Below are 26291 nucleotides of genomic sequence, written 5' to 3'. Positions count from 1 at the left end.
CCAGAGCCTCTCGGGTGGGCAGGACGTTGGGGTAGGTCCTTGTTGGCTGGGTAGGGGGAGAGCTGGGAATCAAGATGGGTGGGTTGTGGGCCCTCACCTCTTCCAGGGGCCCTGCAGGTGCCTCCTTGGCTTCCAGCTCCGGCTTGCCGCTGGCCTCCAGGATGGCCATGATGGAGTTGGGGATGTGTGCTTGCTGGGTGAAGAGCAGGATGGGGGTGCTGTGGAGAGCTCTGGCCGGGGAACCCTCCTTGGACTTTCCAGATCCCCTGACCTTCTCTGGCAGTGCAGGGTTCCCCTCTGCCCACCCCATCCAGACCCCCCGAACTGGACCCTGGGAACATCCACTCCACACCCTGGGGTACCTGGTGAGGGGTGAAGGAACGGACGTGGGCCAGCAGGGGCTCCCGGAGCTCAGGGCACTTGTCAAAGACGGCACCCAGCTGCTGGGGCGGCAGCTGCAGGATGACTTGGAAGCTCTGGGGCTTGGTGCGTTGGCAGCATTTGATGAAGCCCTCCCACACCTTGGGGTACTTCCACACCTGGGCCGGACAAGGAGGGAGTAGGCATGAGGAGGCAGGCAGGTGGCCAGCTCAGCCCCAGAAACTGAGAAAGACCTTGCCAGGATGGGCCCCTGCTGGTGCCCAAATCCTACAATCCAAAGACTCCTCTGAGGTCCCCAGAGCCCAGACCTCTCTTTAGAGAACTTCCTCTTCTTGATCCAGGCAGCTGGAACACGAGGGTAACTTGGAAAAGGGGGAGAAGAAAAATGAGAGCAACCATTTCACAGTGCTCCCAAGTGCCCGGTCCAGGGCTAAGTGTGTGGTGAGGCCCGCCTCAGCCCGGAGGGAAGATTAGCCATTAGACAACGAAGCCCAGGGGGGCTGAGGGGCAACACCCAAAGTAGCAATTTGTGGGTCAAATATAGTTTGGGGGACAGCTTTGCATGTGGGGTTTGTTTTTTGTCATTTCATTTAGAAATATGGTTATTTCTAAAAACTGAGACTTCTAGCTTTTCTTGAAAAAACTGAACATCTCTGGGCTCCGGTATGCACCCTGGCCAGGCCTGCAGTGGTGGGGGGGGGCGAGGTGCGGCCATGCCTTTCCTACGTGTGTGCCCCTTGCAGTCTACCATGGCTTCTACTGTCCTGTAGCTGTCTGGGTTAGAGACCCCTGGACGACTGCATTATCTTGGCAGGAGGGAGGACAAACGGGAGGCTGGTTTCAGGAGAGCCTGACCTCCACATCCTGGGAGGGGTGGCGTGGGGGTGAGGGGGCAGGCTGGGAAAGCCTGGGTTTCTGCCCGAAGTCTGTCTGTCTCTGGTGCTCCCTAATGCAGTGTGCCTGGGGGACTGGGACTCAGGGGTGAGTTACCTGCTTCATGATGAGGCGGGACAGGATGTTCATGACGAAGCCCCCCAGGCGGGGGTACATGGTCAGGGACTGGATGACGGTCCTCATGAGCAGCATGGGCAGGGGGCTCTGCTCCATCAGCTGCTGCATCACCACGGCGAGCACCTCCGACGTGTACACGTTCCGCTCCGCAAAGCACAGGTTGGTGGCTGTCAGGAGGCGGAGAGTGGGCCTGTCCTCTTTGGCTGCTCTCCACCCCGGGAGGTGGGAACCCGCCACCCTGTGTTCTGCCTGTGTGGCGGGAGGCCCAACCCTGGCTAGAAGCCCCATGCTGGGTGGAGTGGGAGATCTCAGCCCCTTTTATTTGGGGGACAACCTCCCAAAGGCTAAGGGGGAAAGACAGGTTGCCAACCCCACCCTTATCAGAGGGAAGGCAGCCAGTAACTTCTGTTAAGTTCCAAACCCAGGGGACAGGAGAGATGTCCCTCCACCACCAGGCGGGTCAGAGGACTGCCTGTTCCCCAACCCTTGCACTGAGATGCTGGGGAGGATACAGGTCAGGGGTTCTGTGGCAGACACACAGATATCCAGTAGAGTAACTAGGAAAGCTGGAGGAGGATGAGGCCTGGGCATAGGACAGACACCCCAGTCCAGCTCTAGAAGGCAGGCAGACAGGGCAGAACTTGGGGTCTGATTTCCCACATGAGTGGGTGGGGCCCTGATCCATTGTGCTAATGAGAAGACCCCAGGAACTACCTCTGAACCCCTTTTTCCCCAAACACCACTTGCCATGTGTCAACCAGGAATTCTTTATTGAGCCAGAAGAGAGGCCCTGAGCCTTGAGAGGCTAATGGGATGCAGAGGGGGAAAAGCTGGGGAGGTTGGAGGCTTTGCAGGTAGACAGGCAGAGAGGAGGCCCGAGGGGGAGGGCGGGTGTCTGGGGAAGGGGAGAGGAGAGTCCTGTGACGTGAGGAATGTGCTGAGGACCTGCCAGAACCCCCTGGAAGCAGCTACTCCCCACACCCATCTGTCACTCGGGCCTACTGCTCTACCACCTAAATGCCTCCAGAATCCACCCCTTCCCTTCAGCAACTGCCCCAGCCTCCCCCTGGGTCTCCTAGCCTCCACAGCAGCCTGTGGGGCCTTTCAAAAGCTGAAAACTGTTCTCCCAGAGGCCCTCCTGAGAGCAAGCCTAATCCTGACACCCAGGCACGGCTTTCCTAAGGGTTACAGAGCGGCCTCTTACTTGACCCCACTCTCTCCTCCAGACAGGAAGATCCAGCCAGGTTCAACTCTGCAGTTTCAGAGCCCAGCCATGCTACGGACGCCCTGGGCCCCTACAAACGTTCTTCCTTTTTCCTGATTGTCTTCTCCCCTGCCCGTCTCAGTTCAAATGTCCCCTCCTCCTCCAGGAAGCCCTTTCTGATCCCATACCCAGGACAGGGCAGGAACCCCCTCTGGACTTCTCTGTCCCAGCCCTGCCCACTCTGGGTCAATACTGTCTGTTGACAGGTGTTTCCCCCACTGGACTAGGAGCCTAGGAGGGCAGGGCCAGGGCTGTCTCAGGCACCGTTTGTTGTGTCCCCAGGATCACCCAGCAGAGGACCCAGCAGATGTGGTCAATGTGTTTTTTCAACTGGAGGGCCAGATCACTGGGGGCAGATCTAATTATAGAAGAGCTCATGGTAAAAAGGGTGTTTCATGGAGGGCATGAGTGGTGGGAATCCTCCTGCTGTCAGGCACCGGGGTTCCAATGGTGCACAGAATGGGACTAGACTTGCCATTTGGAGCTTACAGGTGAGTGAGGCCTTCAGTGCAACCAGGAATTGCCAGTGCCTGAGCAGGAGAAAAATGTCATGTGCTTTCGGAACAGGCTGGCCTGGGTGCTGGGCAGCTCTGCATGAGTGGAGGTTGTGTGGGCCTGAAGAGGAAGGACGGACGCCTGTGAAAGCTTATTGGAAACAGATGAGGTTCTGAAGGGCAGGTCTTACTGCTGCTCCAGGGGCCCAGCTATTGGCTGCCTGGGGAACTTCTGGCAAAGCCCTTTCCATGGACCATCGCTCCTCCTTGCAACATCAGAGGATGGGGCAGATTGGGGATTCTGGGCTTTGGAGGGGGGTGGTTAGCATACTCTCCCTGGGACTGGGTCTGTAACTTTCCTCAGATCATCAAGGGAGGTCTGGGACCTAGAAAGGCCACGCTCCTGGACCACAGCCTCCATCGATCCTTTCTATCTGCTGTTCTTCCAGTAGAGGTTTCATTTCATCCTCAATGTTAACATGGATTTTAAACTTTCCTAAGTCCCTCTCTTGACCTTAAAACACCTTCTAAAAGAACTTGCTGATGAAGGCTGCATGATAGGACAGCCCCTGGACCAGAAACCTCCCTCAGAGGGAGAAGAGGGGAGCTCTGAGGAGCTGAGGAAGGGGCCTTCTCAGGGGAGATGGTCTTGAGACCCAAGCTGCCTCACACGGGCAGAACAGGGAGAGCTGGGCTCCAACTCAGGTCCGTCTGCCCGGAGATTCTGTGTTTCCCACTATACCACTTGACTACTGTGTGACCCTGGGCAAGTTACTTATCCTCTCTGGAACCTCCATTTCCTTGACTACAAAGATGATATGTGGGAAGAATCCAACAGAGCAGGCTTGTAAGGAACTTAGGGAGAGCCTGGCTCAAAATAAGTGTGTGGTAAGTGGCAAGGGCAGCTACAGGGAAACTGACCATCACAAGCTGGCCTGTGTCACCAAGCCCCGACCATGGCGGCATGCTCTCCTGCCTCAGCTCAGGCCCAGACAGAACCCATTCTTGGCCCAGAAACTGCCCTGGTGCACACCTCCTGGGACGCAAGTCCCAAATGAGTCTCCTCTGCCACTGTGCCTCTGACCAGCAACTCAGCTGGGGGCTTTGCCCCCTTGTGCTCTTTGGGCTGGGCAGGGGAGCAGGGTGCTCGCACATGCCTTTTGGCCTGCTCTGTGCCAGCGCACAGTACAGCAGCTGCAGCAGTTTCTTAGACAGAGGAAAGAAAGAAAGGAGGGTGGAGGGAGGGAAAGAAGTGGGTGGGGAGGTCCTCTGGAGCCCTGAGGAGGGGCTGCAGGCGGCATTATCTCCAAGTTGGCAGATTCCAGCAGTTCTTGCCCAGGGCCTGCAGAGGCCAGGCCACTTGAGGGGGGAGGGGGGGGGGCGCCTCACCTTTGATGATGGATTTCATGTCGCACTTCACCGTGTCAATGTTGTGTAACGCGATCAGCAGCTCTCCGGGGTTCAGGGGGGACAAGGCTGAGTTCCCTTCGCCTGCAGTGGGGGTAGAGGACAGAGACAGCACAGAGCCTAAGTGAAGAGATGGGTCTGAGTCCCCCAGGTTGGGAAGGCAGTGAGTGAAGACGAAGCTCCTTCTGCCCAGAGGAAGACAAAGGGCTGGTGTAGGCAATGGAGAGGCCGAGAACGCAGAAGGGGAGCTCAGTGAGGCAGCAGCCTGAAAACACCCAGCCCCTCTGGGAAGCCTTCACCAGGCAGCCGAAGGTCTTCATTCCACTCTCCTTCTGCACACTGGTTCCTGTCCTCCTTAAAGCCACATCTGAGTGTGTTCAAGCTGTTTCTCTGTCTCTCTCCAGTGGCTTGTGCACCCAGCAGGGCAGGACCTGGCAGTGAGCTCCCTGCTGAGTTCCCAGCACCGACCAGCACAAGCATTTGCTGGACAGGGCAGGATGGGCCGAGGATAGATGTGCAAAGCAGCGCCCAGGGCCTTGCAGAGCGTGGGGCTCTAGTGGAGTGGGAAGGACTCGACACCGCAGGGGAGGAGACGGCTCTCTGATGTTGATATTTTGATGTTCCCAAACACTTTTGTATTTTTTAAATCACTGGGTTATGAGTGAACAGCTCCACTCCCACCCTAGCTCTGGCCACTGGGGTGAGTGGCGAGGAATCCGTTTTACATTACTTGGTAATTTTTCTAAGTTGAAAGTAGTTTGGATTATGCCCAAAGCCTCCATGTCAAGCAAATGCCCCTCACCCACAGCGGGAGGGATTCGGGCAAGACCCAAGGATGGGCAGGAGGGGAACCGGTGACCGAGGGAGTCGAGGGAGCCATCAGGTCCTAGAAGGGAAGACACTCGAAGGGGAAACGCAGCAGTAACTGGCCCAGCCAGGGAGACCCCAGTGCCACAGTTTTGGTCCTGCCACAGAAGAAACCATCATCCAAAAGGCACAGGAGGGCTGCCTGGGACCCTGGGACCAAGGTCCAGATGCTGCGTCTGGGGGCAGCCCTAGGGAGCATCTCGAGCTCTTCTCTCCCCCGAGAGCGCGCAGCCTCCCCTCCTGGAGGCCGAGACCCCTTTCTCCCTGGCCGGGTGGGGGTGGGGTGGGGTGGCTCCTGGAGGAGTTGGGGTACAGAGAGCCAAGGGGGAGGGAAGCCAGGGCCAGGGGCACATCACCTACCGTGCTGGGTGCCCAGCAGGCGGTTGAAGACCTCTTTTACCACGATGGGGTTGAGCTTGATGAGTTTGGGCAGGGCCTGGATCACCTCTTTCTACACGGAGAGGGGCAGGGGAGGCAGGTCAGATGCACCCCTCCCACCTGCCTGCCTGCCCTGGGTCATGAGGGGTCGATCTGGCCTCAGCAGGCCTCTCCGGAGCTTTCTTTCTCTCATCACTCCCTCTGCTCCCTCAGGACTGAGCTTCCCCCTCAGCTCACTGGGCCTGATTCTGCCACAGCCACCCGATTCCCCAACTAGTCCCCTGGTGTCAAACCCTAACCCCTGGGCAGCCACACCCGTCATACACAGAGCTCACTGTCACCATCACACCTCCTTTACAGATAAGGGAGCTGGAAGCTCACAGCTTGTTAGGGGCAAGGCTCTCAGGGATTGCATGTGCAGGGAACAGTGTCCTGGGACAGTACTGGGGAGGGAGGGATCACTGTGACCCTTACTTGACAGAGGTTCAGACAGGAAGGGACCTGCCAAGGTCACAGAGAAGGATGAGGCAGGGCTGAGGTTAGATCCTGTCCTGACAAGCCCAAGACCTGCTCCTGAGTATTTCAGCTGGGGTGTCAGGGGTTTCTAAGATTCCTGACCAGATGCAAGATGTGATTCCACCTTCTGTTTTTTGTTGCTCGTCCTCCCCTCTGTGCCCTCCAAGCCCTGGCAGTACCTTCTCCAGACCATTGAGCACAGGGATGAGGAAGCGGACGTCTGGCAGGCGCTTGTGGTAGAGGTCCCGGACCCGCTTGACCAGCTCTGGGGAGGGCGGCACTGTGGGCAGAACAAGCAGGAAGCCCTGGTGTTGGGGTGGTGACGAGGGCAGAAGAATGGAGGTGGGTGTGCATATGTGGGACGCATGAGGAGGGACAACTCGATTTCAGAACAAGAATTTTTGTCCCTTGATTTTTCATCTGTGGTCAGCAACACTGTCCCAAGTAGAGAATCTGAGGCCCAAGGATGGGGAGAGACCCACAAGAGGTCCAACCATCTGGGGACCCTGCAGTTCTGATCCCCAAGTCCTGGAAGCAAAAACGGGGATTGTTGTGGGGAAGAGGGAAGGCCGAGGAGACAAAGGAAAGGATGAAAGGTGGGGGTCTCAGGGAGGCACCTTTGTCCGTGAGGCTGTGCAGGCATCGGGTGACCAGTGTCTCTGCTCCCTTGGGACAGTTTTCCACCAGCAGGAGCAGCTCTGGTGAGTTCATGCCCATTCCTCGGATCTAGACGGGGAGACACGATGACCGGGAAGGCCTGGAAAAGGGACTGGGCAAACTGGGGAGACTGAGGGCTTGGGTTCAGGGGGGACTAGAGCATCGGGACTGCTGGGACTTTGGGGCAAGAACTGTTGACAGTTGCCAGACCTGGGGGAATCTGGGGAGGGCGGGTGAGGTATAAGCCAGAAGTACCTTGGTCTCTTCCACCTGATCCCCTACTGCCCCAGACCTCGTTCAACTCCTTAGCCTCTGCCAGTGCTGCCCCTCCAACCTAGTGGGCCCCTCCTTTCCTGATGTTCCAAATCTGATCTCATCTTCAAAGCCCAGCTGGAGCCTCCTTTCCTGGGTGGCGACTTTTCCGGCTTCCCCAGGCATCGGGGAGCCCTGCCCAGCCCTTTCTGGGGTGCCATCACCCCAGCCTGGCTGCGAGCTCAGATCAGGGCTCACACCTGCTGTTATTTCTGGAGCCTGCCCCACCCTGATCCCTAAACACAGGGAACAGGGGACCAGGCTTCAGGAGCTCCCTCTTCATTCGTGCAATAAACATTTACAGTCATGAAGGAAACCAACAGTCTTTGTCCTCAAAGAGCTCCCTTTCTAGGAGCTCACTTCCCTGCAGGTTGTAGTCTGTGCTCCTTGAAAATGGGGATGGTCTGTTCACGCCTACAACAATCCTGTTATCCCCCTTTTACAAGTCAGGACACCTGAATCCAGGTGGCGGGGACGTGGGGATTAACAGGCTGTTCTTTCTCCTTCGGTTTATGTTTGAGAAGTTTCATTATATAAAAAATGTCATGGACAGAGATTAAAAAAAAAAGAAAAAGAAAAAAGCAATTTTCAATTCAGCTGCAAATATGAAGGGCAGACACCCTGAATTCCACGTGTATCTCTGCAACTGAGGGATGTCTCACGCAGGTGACCCTGTGGCTCTGGGGGGAACAGGAGGGACTTATTTAATGACAGCTAAAGACCCTCTATAGCCATGCAGGGAAGGCCAGCTCACAAATATAGATGACCCAGATGTTCATATGCATGAATTCACTGAATTCCTGCTACAAGCCCGCAGGCACTGAATTCTCCTCCAATTTTACCTATGGGGCCCAAGGCTGCACTGTGAGAAGTGACAGGCAGACTGGGAACCCAGGTCTTTCTGACTCCATGCTCTTAACTCCTGGGCTGCCCTGCTGTCTTCCCATGGCCTGCTGGATATGAGGATCACCCCTAAGCCACAGAGCCGCTCAGCCCGGAGGCCAGGGCCCTTTGTGCTGGGCACACGCTGAAGTGGGGATGCTGGGGAAAGCTGGAGCCAGGATCCTGCCCTGCCCTCGGTGGGCTCAGGGCCTCACCGGCTGTTCGATGACCCTCAGCACGGTCCGCTTGATGTCAGCGATGGCCTCAGTGTACACGGCTGCCAGCTCGTGGATCAGCTTGTGGTTCTGAGGCAGGAGGGCCAAGTAGAGGTACAGACACTGTTTCACTGTCTCCTCAGTCCAGGGCGCCGCCACCTCTGAAAGGGCAGGGGGCAGCGATCAGTCCGGCTCCACACTCTCCTCCCAACTCCCTCTCATCCGGTTCTCAGGGAGCAGGTCAGTGGGCAGAGAAGGACTGGGGAACCCCCACGCCAGACAACCAGCAGGGAAATGGGATGGGGGCAGGACTGCTCAAACTCAGAGCCCCTGCTCTAAGCTGCCACCTCCAGTCTCCTCTGACCTCCAGTCCATATGGCAGCTGGAGGGATCTTTCTAAAGGGTAATTCTGACCCTGCCTCTCTCTTGCTCAAAACCCTTCATGGTGCCCTGTGCCCTCGGGCTAACACTCCTCACCTTGTACCACCTCCAAGGCCTGTGGGGTCTAGCCCCTGCCCACCATGCACCTCTCCATCCTACTGCCCAGCTGCATGCTGTGCTCCACTCACGCTCAACTTTTTAGTCCTCCAGGGGCTTGCATCCATGCCTCCTGGAATACCATTTCCGAACTCCTCCTGCCTTGCACCTACTCATCCTTTGGGTCTCCTGCTGACCATACGTCTCCTCAGAAGCACCCCCTGCACCCAGGCCGGGGCAGGTCTCCTGTACATACCCGTCACAGCTCTGAACCCTCCAACTTATCGGTCCCTTTTCCTGAAGCCCAGGTTTGCCCATCTGTAACTCCAAGGATCCTGCACTTGGGGAAGGAACTGGCCTGAGAGAATCCTGCTGACCCTTCCTGGACCCCCGTCCCTGGTTAGCGCTCCTGTTCCCAGCCTCAGCTCAACCTGTCCCCTCAGGCTGGGTTCCCGCAGCCCCCTGGTTTCCCTGTTCCAGCCCTGACGGCTGGGTCATGACTGGAGGAAGCTCTTCTGCTGCAGGCTGAGTAGGGCTCTGTTGCCAGTACCCAGGCCTGGGTCACAGCAGGTGCTCAGTATGCATCTGATGAACCTGCACCAAACCTGTGTCCTTGTCAGCTCCAAACAGCACAGACGGCGGGTTGGGGTGGACCAAGAGCTGCAGGTAGTTGAGGGCAAATTTTTCCACATACTCGTGTAGCTGTTCCTTCTCGTACATGCGTTTGATGAAGAGCAGAGCCTGGGAACGCACCTGGAGACAGGCAGCAAGATGGGGAAGAGTGAGGAGGGGGAGGGGAGGATGCTGCTCTCCCAAGCTTGGCAGCACTTCCATGAAAATAAGCCCGGGCTGGAGAAGGGCCCCGGCCTACGGCTGGTCAGCACCTCAGGAGAAAGACCCTGGTCAAACTCAAAGCCCTGCACAAGCCCACTGCCTGCTCTGCAGGCACATCCCTCACTGTTTCTTGCCTTCCTTGCTACGCTCCAACCAGACTTATCTCTCCTCAGTTCTTCAAGAGGAAAGAATATCTCTGGCTCTGAATCTTGGCACAGAAGGTTCCCTGCCCATCATCCCTTCTCTGTAATGCAGGCTACATCCCATTTCATACCCTTACTTGCTGGGACCCTTGAGGGCAGGGGCTGGTTGTGGGCACTGCTGAGTCCCCAACAGCCAGCACAGGCCCAGGTCCAGAGAAGCAGCACAGCGAAGGCCTGCGGAATGGACAGGTGCATGAAGCCGGGCTAAGGAGCCGGCAAAAGGCTGGAGCAGGGATGGTTTGGGGCTCCCCTCTCAACCGTGCATGCGCTGTTCCCTCTGCCTGCAGCATACCCACCTACTCACACTTTAGGTCTTGGCTCACATGTTCCCTCCTCCAGGGAGCCTTCCTTGAACCATTTCCCCTGCCCATGCTTCAAGCAGAGGGTCAGAACCTGCCCCAGGCCTCCTGGGACTCCTAGCACCAAGCACTGCAAGTCCACAAAATGTGCTGACTCCTCTCATGGGGCTCCTCCCCTGCTCAGCATCCCTGGTTCCCAGCACAGGGCTGGGCTCTAACAGGGGCTCCCCAACCCTGGTGGAGCAAGGGTGAGAGTAGACCTGCCCTTCTTTGGGGGAATATGCAGGAAGCAAGTGTATGTATATGTGTGCATTGTGAGGAAGGTCAAATGTATCCACCCTTAGTTTCCGAGCAGCTTCACATCATTGAAAATGGAAAGAAAGAGGGAAAATAAAGTTGCAAGAAGGGCATTAGGCCCAGAGAGAATCTTTCAGGAGGATGTGGGGGGCAGGTTCCTCAGGACAGAGGAAAGACTTTGCAAATGGCTGGCAGGGTGTAGCTCAGCAGGGGCAGTGGCAGGCAATCACCTTGTCCTTCTCGTGGGAGCTGAGGTCCAACAAGACGTGCAGGTACTGGAACTGGCGGGACGGGCGCTTGAAGATCAGGTCTCGAAGCGTAGACATGCCCAGGTAGGTGCGACTCTGCGGCAGGAGGGAGGGGCTGTGAGGCTGCCTCACCGTGTTGCCACATCTCCCCCACTCAGCCTGTCCGAACCCGCTGCATCATCTCGTTCATGCCAGAGGGCTGGGGTAGGGGCAGGTGGGCAGTCCACCTGCAGGGTGCCTTTGGAATCTTTCTGGTTCCCTCCTCTGACTCTGTCTCCACTCAGAGCTGAAACCTGGATGAAAGGGCCCAGCCCCTCACAGAGCCCCCTACCACGAGGTCTAGGCTGTGTGCCCCTCAGAAGCCCCGCCCCTGACAGGGCTCCTGAAAGCAGAACCACTGCCGGTGCCACAGTGTGGCTAACCCTCCTCACCTCATCCTCGCAGTACTTGCGAATCACCTCCAAGGCGCTCTCGGTGATGAGGGGTGCCTCCAGCACAACTTTGGTGAAGATCCTGCAGAGAGGGCGGGACAGGGAAAAGCTGCAGAGGAGAGGTTTGCCTCATTTCAGTCTGCTGTCCCCTCCTCCCAGAAGGGTCTGGCTGGATCATAGGAGCTCAGCGTTGGCAGGGCCCTCTGAGCCCGTGCATTCAACCCCTGGTCACAGAGCTTTGAAGGTGAAGAGAGCAGGGTTCACAATCTGCCGGCTGGGTGGAAACGTTATCTCTCTGAACCTCAGTGTCTCTCCTTTGTAAACTGGGGATTCAGGACTTTACTTGTTTAATACACTTTTCTGAGTGCCAGGCACCATTCTAGTGACTGGGGACACAGAGGTGAAGAAGAAAGACAGGATATCTATCCTAATGGATAGTGGGGGAGGTAGGCAAAAAATCAGAATAAAACTTCGGGCTGTCTTAAGTACTTTGTATACAGAAGCAATGGGAGAGAATGATGGGGTGGGGACGGTATATGGCTGCTTTAGACAGAGCGGCCACAGAAGGCAGCTTTGAGGTGACATTTGAGTAGTTGCTGTGGATGAGAAGAAGCCAGCCATGCCAAGGGTAGGGGGAGAGCATCCCAGGCAGAGAGCGGAACGTGTCAAGGCCCTAACTCAGCATGTCTGAGGAGCAGACAGAGGCCAGTGTGGCTAAAGTTTGGGTGGTGGGAGACTGAACAAGAGGCCGAAGAGGGTGGTCAGGGTTGGGTCACGCAAGGCCTCATGGGCCCTAGTGAGGAGGCTATATTTTATTTCCAGAGCAATGGAAAGCCACAGAAGGTTTTTAGCAGGAAAGCAACAAAACAGGATTTACATCATGAAACATCCCCAGGCTGCTGTGTGGAGAATGGCTGAGTGAGCTGGAGGCTGAGGACAGTGAGGAGGCCACAAAGCTGATTCAGGCAAGGGATGGGAAAGGAGAGAAGTCAGTCTTTAAAACAAACCTATGAACTGGAGACCGTCATTTACAGATCGGCAAGTGGAAGCTCAAAGGTTAAGTGACGCAGGTCACACAGACAGCAGGAGGCAAACTGGGGACCCAATGCCCACACTCAACTGTGACCTTGCCCAGGGGGACTTGGATGGACACGTGGGGATGAAGTGGGAGGAGGTCAGAAACTGGAAAGAGCAGGTGGAGTCAGGAAGATGGGGGCCAGGCCCAGCACCCCAGGGAGGGCAGAGCTGTCCCACTCACCCATCCTTCTGGTCCGGCTTCTCCTGCAGGCCGGAGAGCAGGCGGATGAGGCAGTCCTCGTACTTGTCCAGGGCGCCCGTGGCCTCAGCTGCCAGGTAGGCATTGTACTCCTGGTAGAGCCAGGCAAAGGCCAGGTCCAGGCGGGCCCGCACGTCCTCCAGGATGAAGGCCAGGACCTCAGCCTTCAGGCCTGAGTCGAACTGTGTTGCCAGGCTGGCCAGGATCTTCACGCGAACCTGGCAGAGAGTGAGTGTGTAAGTCTGTGTGGGGGTAGGCCACCTCGGGGCACCAACCAGGCACACCTTTGATACCTCCGGCCCAGGCTCAGGGACTGCCAAGCCACCCCGGAGCCCAGTCCAGACATGGAGCTAATTGGGAAGGAAGCTGAAGTAAGTACCTCATGCCCAGTAGGGCCCTGTTTGTAAAAAAAAAAATGAAAGAAAAAAAGCCATCATCATAGAATAAAACCATGAATTTCTAGGAGTACCTACATACCCAACACAAAGAAAGATCTTGAGGGCTTCACACAATTTGTGAGTTCACCTCTGGGGAGGGGAACAGGAGCAGGCAATGGCCAAGGGAGACTGACTCAATCTCTACTGCCTGAAAATATTTTTTGACCGAGAGGATATTCACATCCTACTCTGCTAATCACCAGTAGACTTAAAAGAATAGAAAACCTGCAAGTGACAGAATGCAGGTATATGTGAATCTAAATAATAAACAATGACATTAACCACCAGAAAAAACAAACACTTGCAGAGTTCTTGCTCGCATGCAGCCCTGCGCTAGCCCAGAGCTCAGGCGTGTTCCTGCATCTCCTCCTCATCAAGTGTGAGGACTGCGACTGTGTCCATTTCCGGGAGGACAGAGTGAGGCCTGGAGAAGTGGCTGGCCCAGGTCCTGTGGCTAGAGAGTGGCCCAGCTGGGCTCGGGAGCCAGAGAGGTGTGACACTGGGGCCCATCTCTTTACTGGGACTGAGGTGGGCTCTTAGGGAGAGGGAATGGGAGGATGGGGTGGGGGTAGGGGCAAACCTGGGCCGCCCCGCTGCAGGCCACGGCTTTCTCTGCCCGCAGGATCCGCTTCACAGCACCTAGCTTCATGGCCTCCACCTGGGCGTCGGTCAGGGGCTTCAGGACATCACTCAGACGGAAGATCTTCTTGCGCCCACCAGCGCCCGTCAGCCTATCAGAGAGTAGGGACAGGGACAGTGACTTGGAGCCCAGCCCAACCCAGAGACTGGGCACTCCCTTCCCCCATGCTGCCTGTCTAACTCCCCTGTGACTGAGCACAGCAGGGTCCAGGGTAAGGAGCAAGGAAGTCACTTATCTATAAAGGGTCTTTCAGGGAAGGCATCCATGAGGATGTGGGCAGAGATCTGATCAAAGCTAAAGAACAAGATCCATAGATACCTGGCAGAGAGAACGGAAAGTGCAAAGGCCTGGAAGTGGGCACCCATGTGGCCTTTTGAGGAAGGCCAAGGGGGCTGATGTGATTGGGGGACTGAGTGAGGAGAGGAGAGCAGAGCTCAGAGAAGAAGCAAGGATCATTCAAGGCCCTGTTAGCAAGATTTGGTTGGGGACAGGGCAGGAATGGCTGGATTTTGTAGCCTGTAAGGGAGGCAACAAGGAGGAGGGCAACCACCAGAAGCACTTACTGCACATTAGAAATCACGTTAAAATGCTACACAATTGCAACGCCTTTTAATACCAAGAGTTATCTAATTTAATTATCTAACCATGGCCATGAACTAATTTAATTCTCCCACAATCCTTCTAAGAGAGATACTATTATTTGCCCCATTTTAGATGTAAGAGAGCTGGCGTTTTTAATAAAAGAAAACAATAAGTCTTAGTGGTTACGGCATTATCTCTGGAGTCAGAGAGATCCTTGTATACCTTCTGTCTGTCTCTTCCTCACACACAACCCTGCCACCCCGCCCCAGCACCCGGAAGTCCTCACCGGGGCTGCGTGACGGGGATGATGGGCTCTGGCCTCCTCTTGGCCTGGGGCGCCTCCTCCTCCAGAGTGGACATGGAGCTCAGGGAGCCCACCACCGAGATGGCCTGGCCCTGGACCGACAGACGCCGCTTGATCAGGACACTCTCTGGCTTCACCACCTTCTCCTCCTTGGGCTCCTCCTTGCTCTGTTTGGTCTGCTCCACGCCTGACAGGCAGAGAAAACTGGCCCTGGGCACGTCATACCCTACTGCTCCCCTGTCCCCTCCACCCACCTCAGCACTGCTTCCCAGGCAACAACTTTAATAATGATAATAATAGCTGACATCTGGGAACCTCCTGTGTGCAGGCTCCATCCTAATCCTCATACATGCAAAACCTTGTTTAAATCTCCATACCTTTCCTGGGGTTGAATACTCTTTTTGTCTCCATTTTGCAATACAACAACTGAGGCTCAAACTAGATATGGCCTTCATTGATGGTGGGAGTACAAAATGGTACATTCCTTCGGGAAACCCGATCAGCAGTTTCTAATAACATTGAACATACCCTGACCTGTGACCCAGCAATTCCACTTCTTGGTATAAGCTCAACATAAATGAGGGCAATTGTCCATCAAAAGACTTGAACACATATGTTCACAGCAGCTTTATTCACAATAGCCCCACCCTGGAATCAACCCACAGGCCCATGAAGAGCATGGATGAATGAATGGTGGTATGTTCATGTAATAGAATACTACCAAACAATAAAAAATAAACTGCTAAGTCACATATGGACAAATCTCAAAAACTTATGCTGAGCCAAAGAAGTCAGGCTCTCTGATTCCATTCATATAAGTTCAAGAACAGGCCAAACTAATCTATGGAGATAAAAATCAGAACAGTGGTGGTTATCTCTGGAGGTGGTATGGTGAGTATTGACTGGAGAGAAGGAACTTTCTGGAGTGGTGGAAAGTTTCCATCTTGATCTGGGTGGTGGTTACACCAGAGTGTTCACTTTGTGAAAATTCACTAAGGTATACACTAAGAGTCAGGCATGTCACTGTATACTTTGACGGTACTGTAACATGGGGAAAAACGCGAGGCTCAGAGAGGTTAAGTAACTTGACCAAAGCCACACAGCTACTAAGTGGCTGAGGTATTCATGTCCCAGAGGCCATGCTCTTATCCACTGTGCTACATGGACTCCTAGTCACCAAACCCAGTCAACTCTCCCCCAGCCCCCTGCACCAGCCTCTCCTCCTCGCTATTCATAATGAAAACAAACTTGCCAGCAGCCACATGTGGAGCACTTATTATGTGCCAGGCCTCAGCAGGGCCATGGTAGTTAAGAGCCTGGGCTTTGAAATCCAACAGAACTGGGCTACAGCCAGTTCAGTCACTCACTCTCTGGGTCCCTTGGGTGAGGTAAGTGGACCTCTTCAAGCTTCCTCCCGTATGTGGGAGCTCAGTATCCCCCGCCATGGCACAGAGACATGGTTAGTACCCAGGACATTTATTATTAAAGCTCACCTAGGGCAATGGCGAGAACTGGTTCTGGAGTCACCGACCTGTGTTCAAAACCCAGCCACACTCACTGGACTGCCTATGCGGGCATGGCCTGTTATCACTGAGCCTTGTTCTTCTCATCTACAAAATGGGGATTATCACACAAAGCCCCCCGGCACCCCAACTGAATGAGACCGGGTGTCTGCAGGTTGTCTAAGGGACTGGAACCTGAGCACTCCACAATTATTTACAGGTGAGACCTCATGTGACTTGCATCTGTCAGAACTATGAAGAAGAAAGAACACTCCTCCAAACCCACACTGCCAACCCCTGCCCTGGGTCTGCTCCAAGCAACCCTCACCTGGCCCCAGTCCTGCTGCCGTCATCTGGGTGGCCATGAGCCGAGCCAGGTGCTTGATCTGGGCTTCGGTGCCTGCTGACTCCACTGGGGTGTAGATGGCTTGGAAGGAGGCAGGCATGGCCTCGGGCAGGTACACCATGCTGATGAGGACCTGTGGGATGTCCAGGGAAGAGGGGCCTTTCTTTAACCAGTAACTCAGCAAACGTGTTCCATCCCCAGGCAATGCTGGGGAAACAACAGGGCCTGCTCTCGTGGCACTCAGACTGCTGGGGAGTCAGAGAGAAAAAGAGCAAAGTTCAAAGGTGGGGCCTGAGAGGAAGCAAAGGTGCCCGGAGGGGGCCAGGGGAAGCGCCAGCTCCCTGGGGAAGTGGCACCCAGACTGAGACGGAGGGGAGGGTGAGGTCCCACAGTGGGGAGTGGGGTAAGTACTCCAGGTACAAGAAGAGCATGGGGGAAGGCATGAAGCAGCAGAACTGGTACCCTGTCCAGAGAGAGGAAAGGAGTATAGCAAAGAGTATAATATGTACTGTGAATTGACTTCCAAAAAGTCAGTATCCTAATGGACCACGTCCCCTGCCCACAATGCCATGTATGGCAGAAATTGGTAACAAAAAATAATTTAAAACTCCCTACACATACGATGCTTTAATTACATTCTAAATAATAAAATAATTAGAACAGAAAGATAATGAAAACACTGCAAATCAAGAAGTATGGGATGCAGCTAAAATGGTTCTTAGATGGAAAATTGTATCTTTAAATGCTTATATTGGGAAAGAAGATTGAAAACTAACGAGCCAAACATTTAACTTAAAGTTTTGGGGAAAAAACAATTCAAAGAAAGTAGAAGAAAGGAAATAAAGACAACAGAAATAAGAAAAGGTTTTAAAAAATATCAATAAAACTAAAAGCCAGTTCTTTGCAAGGACTAAAAACAGGCAAATCTACGGAAAGACTGAACAGAAAAAGAGTAAGGACACAGTATTAGGAACAAAAAAGGACACATTACTACAGAGACAGCAGACATTATAAAATATGTAAAAGAATGCTATGAACAACTAATGCCAATAAATTTGAAAAGGACAGTTTCTTAGCGAGTGATGAGGATACAAAAGGTCAAATGAATTAACGGAATCCAGATCACAGAGAGCCTTTGAAGGCAAATTGAATTTAGATTTTATCTGGAGGGAAACTAGGGGGCCATGGCAGGGTTCTGAGCATGAGAGGGTCACAATTTGTGCCTTAGAGAGCCTGCTCTGGGTGCCACGTGGAGAGTGAGTCGAAAGAGCACAACAGGAGGCCGGAGCCCAGGAGCAGGCTGGCAGTGTCCTAGGGGAGGGAGGAAGGGGAGGGGGCTGGACTAGGGCAGGGGCCACGAGGATGGAGAAGAGGAGAAGAGGGGACAGATTTGGGGAGGAAGGCAAAGAGGTTAACTCCCAAGTTTGGCTTGGGAACTGGGTGGCCAGTTTGCCAAGGAGGAGCCACAGGCCTATAGAGGAAGGTGGAGGGAGATTCCACAAGTTTCGCTTTGACACACTGAGTCTGAGGTACTGGTGGAGCACCCAAGGGGAGATAGGTCCCCAGCAGGTAGATGGACATCCAGGCCTGAAGCTCACCAAAGAGATGTGAACTGGAGAGATAAGGCCTTCTCACAACCTCATGACAATAGCTCCACTCCACACATCCAATAAATAAACCCTTCTGAGCCTCTAGGCAGGGGATGACTGTCATCGAGGATGGGGGAGGCATTCTCCACGACCACCCAGTGGGAAGGTGCGGACACTGCTACAGCCGAAGGACTGATGTCAGACTCCTACCCCACCCCCAACTCAAGCAAGAAGCTCTTTCAGTTTGGGGCAGGGTTTCTCTTAGAATCTGAGGAATACTCTGGCCCTACTGCCCTACCAATACCCACTTCCACACACTTAACAAACAACTCACAGGGCTCATGGAACCCTGTACTCTCCAGTTCATTGATCCTAACTTCAAAGGAGAGGAGAGAGTAAGAGTTGGGGTGAGTGGGTTTGGAGAGGGACTCAGACCTCCCAAAGAGGGATGGTCAGGGCAGTGGTGACACATAACCTCCTGAAGAAGTAAGGATCAGAGAAGAGGCCCATCCAAGGTCAGGAGGTCCCACAGGACCCCACCCCCCAGCACTGATGGGGGAGAAGTGTTTCCAGGCTGATGGCACCTGGAGGAGGTGGACAGGGGGCAGTGAAGGCAGGGGAAAGGACTGGGAGACCCCTTCTCCCTGCCCTGGCGGGAAATGGCTCCCACCCATCCTCACCAGATTGGCCACGTTGTCAGGTGTCAGCAGTGGCTGCAGGAATTCGGCAGTGATGTCTGTGTCTGACTGGCCTGAAATCTGGGCTGAGGCCTTTGAGGTCCCTGAAGGGCCTGGCTCCAAGTCCTTGTCCTCATCGTCTTCCCCCAGGTTGGGCTCTGGTATGGGGGAGGGAATAAGACGCCGGATCCAGTCAGAGTGGTGGGGCCCCTCCTCCCAGGGAGGCCAGGTGGTCCCTGCCTCCAGCCAGCCCCATCACACAGGAGCAGCACAGGGGACAAAGACCAGGGCCACTGCCAGCTCTGCCTTCCAATCACCACATACCCTGGGCAACTCCCTGCCTCTGTGGGCCTCAGTTCTCCTCATCTAGGAAATGGGAACAAGCCACATCTGCTCTGCTGATCAAAAAAAGCTCCAAGAGGTGATTTTTATTAAAGAAAATGTTCTCTAGTAATTCATAGAGCTTTATTGCTTAAAGACTTCTGTCTCTGAAATAGTGCTCAACTTCACTAGGAATCAGAGAAACGCAAAATAAACTAGTAAAATAGCAATTTTTTGCCAATGTGATTGACAAGAAATAAGGGTGATGATAACAGCTGTAAATAGGGCTGTGTGCTTGTATTAGTTTTTCAGGGAAATGTGAATTGGTATAGCACTTTGGAAGGACAATTTAACAGCATATTGAAGTTTAAAACAGGCACTCCCGTTTGACACAGCAATTTCACTTCTAGATATCTACCCTAAAAACTTACTTACATGTTCATCTAAGGTAAAACGTACAGGGAATTCATAGCAGCACTGATTATAAAGAAAAATGGCACAGAACCTCCATCAGTAGTGGGCTGGGTGAATGTAGTACAGTGGTTGTAGCCCAAGGGAAAAACTAATAATTTGAGCATTAAAGAAAAAGCTTTTGGTACAAAGATGTTCCTTGAAGTAATATTTGTAAAACTAGAAAGTCTGGAATGTTCAACAGGGTGATGATCTAAGTAAATTATGGCAAAAATATGATGAAATGTGCAGCCATTTAAATAAGTGTGCAACACTGGTGATGGGGGAGGGGGAGGGGGATTTTCACTTGGCAGGTATAGAGTGTAAATAAAAATTAAATATATATATTTTTAAGTTTGCGACACATATAACAAAGAGCCGATCCAGCATTAACCAAGGTCATATGCAACTCAACTAAAAAAGGTTGAACAACCCAATAGAAAAATGAGCAAGGCTATGAATGGGTCTCCAAGGAAATGCAAATGGCCAATAAATGAAAAGGATGCACAGTCCAACTCCAACATGTGCCAGAATGCAAATCCAAGCCAAGAATCCCTGTTTATATCCAGCAGGTTTACAGTCAGTCTGGGCTGGGGGGGCAGGGAGCTGTGCTTACACACTGCAGTAGGAGTGTAAACTAGTGCAGTTTGTGGAAAGGGATTAGCAATGGCTATCAATAACGTAACCTCAGCCAGCAGTAATGGCACATCCAGTGCCCAGATCATGATTTCTGAAACTCTTCCCTACTTAAAGAGCACCTGAGAGAAATGGCTGATTCCAGGGCTAGAGCAAGGAAAGTCCAAGATGAGTCTTGCACATCTGTTATATGCCAGAAAATAAGAGAATGCTAAAAAAGAACTGATGGAACATAATAAAAAATGGAGAGATCTTCTACAAGACATCTGTCCTGTCATCACAGGATCAGTGCTAACAGAAGGTGAGGAACTGATCCAGGAGACTAAGGGAGGGACAACTCAACGCAATGTGGCATCCACACCTCGTGAAGGGTGTGCAGGACCTTTCTGTACTATTCTGTAATTCTTGTAAGTTCAAAATTATTTCAAGATAACGAGTTGCAAGCAATAAATAAAATGTGGGCAAAAAAATTTTTTAAAACATACATGCCCTTTGCCCAACAATCCTACCTCTAGGATTGTACCTTAAGACTAGATCTAGCCCACGAGATCATTTCCACCGCACAATCTTCATAATTTAAAAAATGGACACAACTTAAAAGTCTGTCAAACAGAGGATTGAGTGAAAGGGCCCATGTATACTAGAGACCGTTAAGTCATCATTAAAAAGGATGCAGTAGACTTCCATGTGCAGATGTGGAAGGGGCTCCAACACGATTACTAAATTAAAGCAAATCAAGGTACGAACACTTTGCTTACTATGAACAATCATGGGAAAGAAAGTGAGATCCCTACCTCACTCCTTACACCAAAATAAATGCCATCTTTTTAAAAATGAAAAATGATTCTTTAATAAATGTTACATAAACAAGTGATGTTTTAAAAAAATAGTAATTTTGGAGTCAGGAAGCCTGCCATAGGTGACACTATCGATAAACAGAGCAACCATTAAAGAATTAATTCATGACAAAAAAACACCCACCCATAAAGAAAACAAAGGAAAGGCATTCCTGAAAGGAAACACAAGGAAGTGCTAACACTTGGGGAGAGGGACAAAAGGGAGACTATTTTCCTTTTGTTACTTTCTGTATAATTTAAACGTTAGTAATCATTTATGAAATATATTACATATGTCTTGATATATTCCATTACATTATATATATTACATTATACATTATGTAATGTAACATATCAAGTAACATAAATTAAGCTTATAGTTTTTAAGCTTATGTAAATAATTAAACATTTTAAATATGGTTAGTCCCTACCCACCCACCCACCCCTCCTGCCAGGCCCAGACCCAACCTCGCAGCTCGCTCACCCAGTTTCATCTTCTTGAGTGTGGAGTCCGAGTCATCCCGGGGCCGCTTGCGGGCATCCTTGCTGCTGGGCATGTTGCGGGCAATCTCAGCCTGCGGCGTGCCCAGGTCCACCAGCAGGGTGGTGATCTGGGCCTGGAACTCCAAGGAGGCTGGGTGCTTTAGCACACTCAGCAGGTGCAGCTTGAGGTTCTTGCGTACGCTGCTCACCTGAGATTTGGCCAGCGTCGGGGGTAGATTGGCTGTGAGGAAAGGACCAGGAGCTTCGTGCTGTGAATGGATCTCACGGGGTTCTGCCAAACTCACTTCCCAACCTCAAACTTGGGCAGAGGTCTTCCAGGCAGGCTCCTAGAAAAGTTCTCTGCCCTCTGATCTAATGGGTGGCCTTGTCCTGTTCAAGCTGATGCTTAAAACCCTTGAGAGGTCTCTGACAGTATTATTCAGCCTTAAAACAAAAAGAAAACACTCAACCTCCCTTTCATTAAACATATTTTGTCTCCCTCCTCTCTGGCCTGGAAATTCTGATATACCTCCCCTGGTGAGGGCTAGAATAACTATAATCCGCCTCTAAAATCTCTCAAGTGAACTGCTACAACAACTTCATCACTGGTCGCCTTGCCATCAGCACGACTTTCTAACATCTAACAGTCACCTTGACGAGCAAGCCTCCCCTGCTCCAGGGAGGTGAAAGAGGATGCCTGTAATTCTGCCTGCCCAGCATCCATTCCCCCTTCCTTGGCCAACACTCCCTTTCTCCTTTGACGGAACCACCCTGTCTCCACTCTCAGGCCAAGTGGGCATGTGACCCATGAGCCAATAAGAACACCACATTTCCTTGGCCACTGTGATTGGTTCAGAGACAGGCTCGTAATCTGCTTGGCCAATCAGAAACAATGAGTAGCAGCTCTTGCATTTTTGCTGGAATGATGGGGAAGGAGACACTCTTTTCCCCCTAGGGTTGCTAAGTGGGTGGAATAGAAGCCTGGAGCTATGGGGGGTGGGGGTGGGGCGGAATGGGAGGGACATCTTTGCTACTGTAAAGAGAGAGCCAGAGAATGAAGTCAACATGGAGAAAGTAAGAGTCAAAAGATGGAGTGATACCCATGACCTACACACACTCATGACTCAAGTCGATCTACCCCAGACTTCTCAGTTTTTCAAACATACCCAAAAAGTAGAGAAAATATAATAATGAATCTCCATGTAGCTACCAATGTGTCGCTAGTCTTTAATCTCCATACATCTAACCTGCCCCACTTTGTTTTTTGGTGGGGTGGGGGGAGGAGGATGGAGGACTGGGATACTTTAAAGCATTTAACAGACATCATGTCATTTCACCCATACGTATCTCAACATTAAAGCCAATTTGAACCAGATGTCTGTCACACGTGACTATAAGGATCCCATCTACTAGAACCCATATCTCTCAGCCTAGCTTACGTATCTCCAGGAAAGCTCAGGCTAGCCAGTGGAGAGGGAAAGGGGAGGGGACCAACTCACCGTGCAGGGTCTCGTAGGCCTGGATCACCTCCGACATGAACATAGGCCTCTGGCGGGCGATGTTGGCGAGGGAGCCCAGCGCTGTGGTCAGGTTGATAGAGGAGATGGCAGGGTGCACCATGAACTTGAGCAACTGCTCCAGGGCAGCCTTGCCCTCTTCCCACAGCATGTCTGATGAGGGAGAAGAAAAGAAAACCTGTCAGGAGGGTCTTTGCTTCCAGGCCTCCAGAGAGACCAGCCTTTGGTACATAGATGTCTGTGAATGGCTGAAAAAACAGAGAAAAAATTAGTGGTTGGAGAGTCCCATGAGACTAAGTATTACTGAGTATTAAAATTCCATTCTGAAGATGTTCAAAGCACGAGTTTGCAGTGGCAAAAGTCTAAATAATAATACACTTTGTCCTTCCAGACACTATGCAAAATCAATATTGAATGCCACATACTGGAAATAGTGAATAAAAAACAACCTAATGCCCATCAATAGAGACTGGGTTAGTAGAGTGTGATGTGACCATACTACGGAGCATTGTGCAGCAACTAAGTATGATTTTGACAAGGAAGGATGTCACCAAGGTGTTACCGTTGTTAAAAAGGTTGCTAAGTGATATATAAGAATAGCTAATACTGAGGGAATGCTTGTTATGCCAGCCATATTAACTCACCAAATGCTCATACCTGAACCCTAAAGTAGACATCATAATAATGATCCCCAAATTACCAATAAGAAAAACTGGCTCAGACCAGATCACCTGCACAGTGGTAGAGCTGGGTCCTAACCCAGGCCACTACAGTCCAATGCCCCTCAGCTGAAAATACAGAGCATGGGCCACTTTTGTAAACAAAAAAGCAAACAAACACAGAAACCATGAATATATCCATACACATATCTAATGCACACATGCAAAGGTCCGGAAGGAAACAATACTCTGCACAATACTTACCTCTGAAAAGTTGGGGGGAGGGTGTGGATTTTCCCCTTTTTTAAAGTTTTACCTCTCTGCATTGACACTTATAGTATGTACCACTTTTATCATTTGCGATTGAGTCAACAGTTGAACTAGCTAGCTTTTACTGAGTGCTCACACGCTCATGGAACCTCATTACAAGCCTGTGAAAGGGGTACTATTACCATCTCCATTTTATGAAAAAGAAAATGAGGTTCAGAGAGAAGTAACTTGCCCAAGTTCACCTAATGAATAATTAGTAAACATGGGATCTGAGTCTAGTGCAAGAGCTCTTTACCATTTCTCCAGAAATTAAGAAACAAGAAAGAAGGGGTTAGGGAGGGGAGTGAAGGGGAGGAAGAGGGAGGGGCCAGCGCGGTAATTGACAAATGGCACCAACTTCGGGGCGGCACTCACTGTACTGGATGTAGGGGTGGTCGCGAGGAATGCGGTCCAGGCTGATGTCGTGCTCCTGGCGCCGGGGCACCTCGGAGTCAGCCATGCGGGGAGACAGGGTGACGATGAGGCCCTCCACAAACTTGATTGCGTGGGTGCGGATGCCGTCGTTGTCAGAGTCCAACAGCAGGATGATGTCCCCAGCCATGGCAGACACCATGTCCCAGCAGGCCTCCTGGAGCTCGCTGATGACCCGTGACTTCACCATCCACTGCCAGCAGGCCCAGGGGGAGGAGCAGACAGACAGAGATGGGAACCAGACATGACTCACCAACACCAAGTCCTCCATCACTACCCAGAGATCCATATATAATGAAGAATACATTCATCTGGGAAACATTTACTGAGTTCCAACTCTGCCCCCAGCCCTGTCCACTGGAGCCACAGACACATCACTGGACAGTGACAACCGAGACCGATGGAGGCTGAAATCTTAAGGGAAACAAAGGAATAACAAGGCTGAACTCACAAGGTGGTGGTGGAGATTAAATGGATTCACTCATTTCATTAACATCAATGAACCTCAGTCAGTATGTTCTTCTCCTGCCTTCCCTCACCACAGTCCATAATTAATAGTTACGTGATTCTTTGATTAAAGTCTCTCCTCCTCTTTGGGCTGTGAAGACAGGACCGGACTGTCTTGGTCATAGCTGTGTTCCCCACATAACTCAGCACAGGGCTGGTGACAGAGGAGTTTGTTTAACGAAAAGATGGATGGATGGATGGAGGTTGGATAAATGGAGATTCCCTGGCTCAGCAGACACCAGCTCTCCTTGCTTTATGCTGCCACAGATCTTGTCCACAAAGAATGGGATTTGACCCTGGTTTTGAACTCTTTTAATACATTAGCCTGTAAACGAGACCTGTCAGGACGAGAGGACTCTAGTAGAGCGTGTGTACCTGTAGGGCCACCTTGTAGAGCTGTGTCATGGTGAGGATGGCCTTCTTCACCACGTTCACGTTCTCGTCTCTCAAGAGCATGTTGAGGTTTGCGATCAGTTTCAGCAGTAACTCAATGTCTCGCTTGCTGGGGGATGGAGGAAAATGGGCAAGGTCAAGGAGCTCTGAGGGCAGGTGGTGGGAGCCTGAGGTCCAGGAGGAAAAGGAAATCAGGGTCAGTGTCCTGGGGATTTGGAATGGAGGTGGGAAGAGAGAACAGCAGGGACTGCACCTGTCTTGTTTGCCAGCATATCCAGAAGGTGAGAATGAGGCTTGGCCCCTCCTGACTGAGGCTGCCTTGGAACCTTCTGTCTAGATTGGTCTGAAGTTCCCACTGCTTTACTGTCTCAGGGCCCTGCTACTCACGTAAGGGGCAGGAGAGCCAGACAACCCGGGTTTAAATTCTGGCTCTGACACTCACTTGCTTTGTGAATATGGGCAAGCAACTTTGTCTCCTCATTCCGAATAACAATACCTACCTCTTAGGTTGTGATGAGAATTGTAGCAATACATGTAAAGTGCTTAGAATAGCACCTAGGATGCAGAAAGCAGTCGATAAATATTAGCCATCATTATTACCTTTAAAGTGCTTTATGTGGTCACTAGCTTTGCTTACTGATTTGTTTACCTACATCTGCTGGCTCTGAAGGTGGGGACTCTTTGGACACCTGTACAGACCCAGGACCTAGTACTAGCAGGGTCCCATTACTGGCTAAAGGAAAGAATAAATGGAAAAGCCTTCAATAAATTCTTGTTCAATGAAAAAGAAACTCCAGAAGGCCATACCTAGAGCTCAACACGTGAACATAATTTTCACAGCATATATTACAATCTGAAACAGGGTGTTAGTCAAAATCAGCCAAAAAAATATGAAACTCAACTGTAAGCCACACGAGGCAGGAACAATACCTGGTTGTTCTCACTGCTATATTCTTGCAGCCTGAGACAAATGCCAGGCAAGTAACAGACAGCTGACACATACTGGCTGAAAAATGGATTTCTTGCAAATTCAGATTTAAACCACAAATTCTCCCAGGAAAAGGAGGACATGGAGAATTTGGGCTCAAGTTACCAACATCAGTTAAAATCACAGCCTTGCCACATACTGGCAATGTGATCTTAAGAAACATGCTTCACCTCTCCAAGCCTCAGTTTTCTCTCCAGTAAATTGGGTCAAACAACTAAATGACAGTAATATTTT

The 26291-nt window shown here is 51.9% G+C and overlaps 1 protein-coding gene across 1 annotated transcript in view; it reads right to left on the bottom strand.

Annotated features, from left to right (window-relative positions):
* SYMPK (symplekin) overlaps window positions 1-26291 on the bottom strand; it is a 34439-nt gene that overhangs the window by 885 nt on the left and 7263 nt on the right. The window contains exons 6-25 of the mRNA XM_037819614.1: window positions 25052-25178; window positions 24113-24362; window positions 22752-22922; window positions 21254-21493; window positions 18530-18684; window positions 16243-16393; window positions 14395-14599; window positions 13467-13617; window positions 12432-12667; window positions 11174-11255; window positions 10725-10838; window positions 9467-9614; window positions 8385-8545; window positions 6936-7044; window positions 6498-6598; window positions 5785-5875; window positions 4540-4641; window positions 1372-1559; window positions 363-539; window positions 98-193 (exon numbers count right to left, since the gene is read on the bottom strand). Coding sequence (XP_037675542.1) covers window positions 98-193; window positions 363-539; window positions 1372-1559; window positions 4540-4641; window positions 5785-5875; window positions 6498-6598; window positions 6936-7044; window positions 8385-8545; window positions 9467-9614; window positions 10725-10838; window positions 11174-11255; window positions 12432-12667; window positions 13467-13617; window positions 14395-14599; window positions 16243-16393; window positions 18530-18684; window positions 21254-21493; window positions 22752-22922; window positions 24113-24362; window positions 25052-25178 — 3055 coding nt within the window. The remainder of the gene's footprint in view (window positions 1-97; window positions 194-362; window positions 540-1371; window positions 1560-4539; window positions 4642-5784; window positions 5876-6497; window positions 6599-6935; window positions 7045-8384; window positions 8546-9466; window positions 9615-10724; window positions 10839-11173; window positions 11256-12431; window positions 12668-13466; window positions 13618-14394; window positions 14600-16242; window positions 16394-18529; window positions 18685-21253; window positions 21494-22751; window positions 22923-24112; window positions 24363-25051; window positions 25179-26291) is intronic.

The sequence above is a fragment of the Choloepus didactylus genome, chromosome 27 (assembly GCF_015220235.1).
Source record: "Choloepus didactylus isolate mChoDid1 chromosome 27, mChoDid1.pri, whole genome shotgun sequence".
Taxonomy (NCBI): Eukaryota; Metazoa; Chordata; class Mammalia; order Pilosa; family Megalonychidae; genus Choloepus; species Choloepus didactylus.
This window is presented reverse-complemented; position numbering and strand designations above follow the sequence as displayed.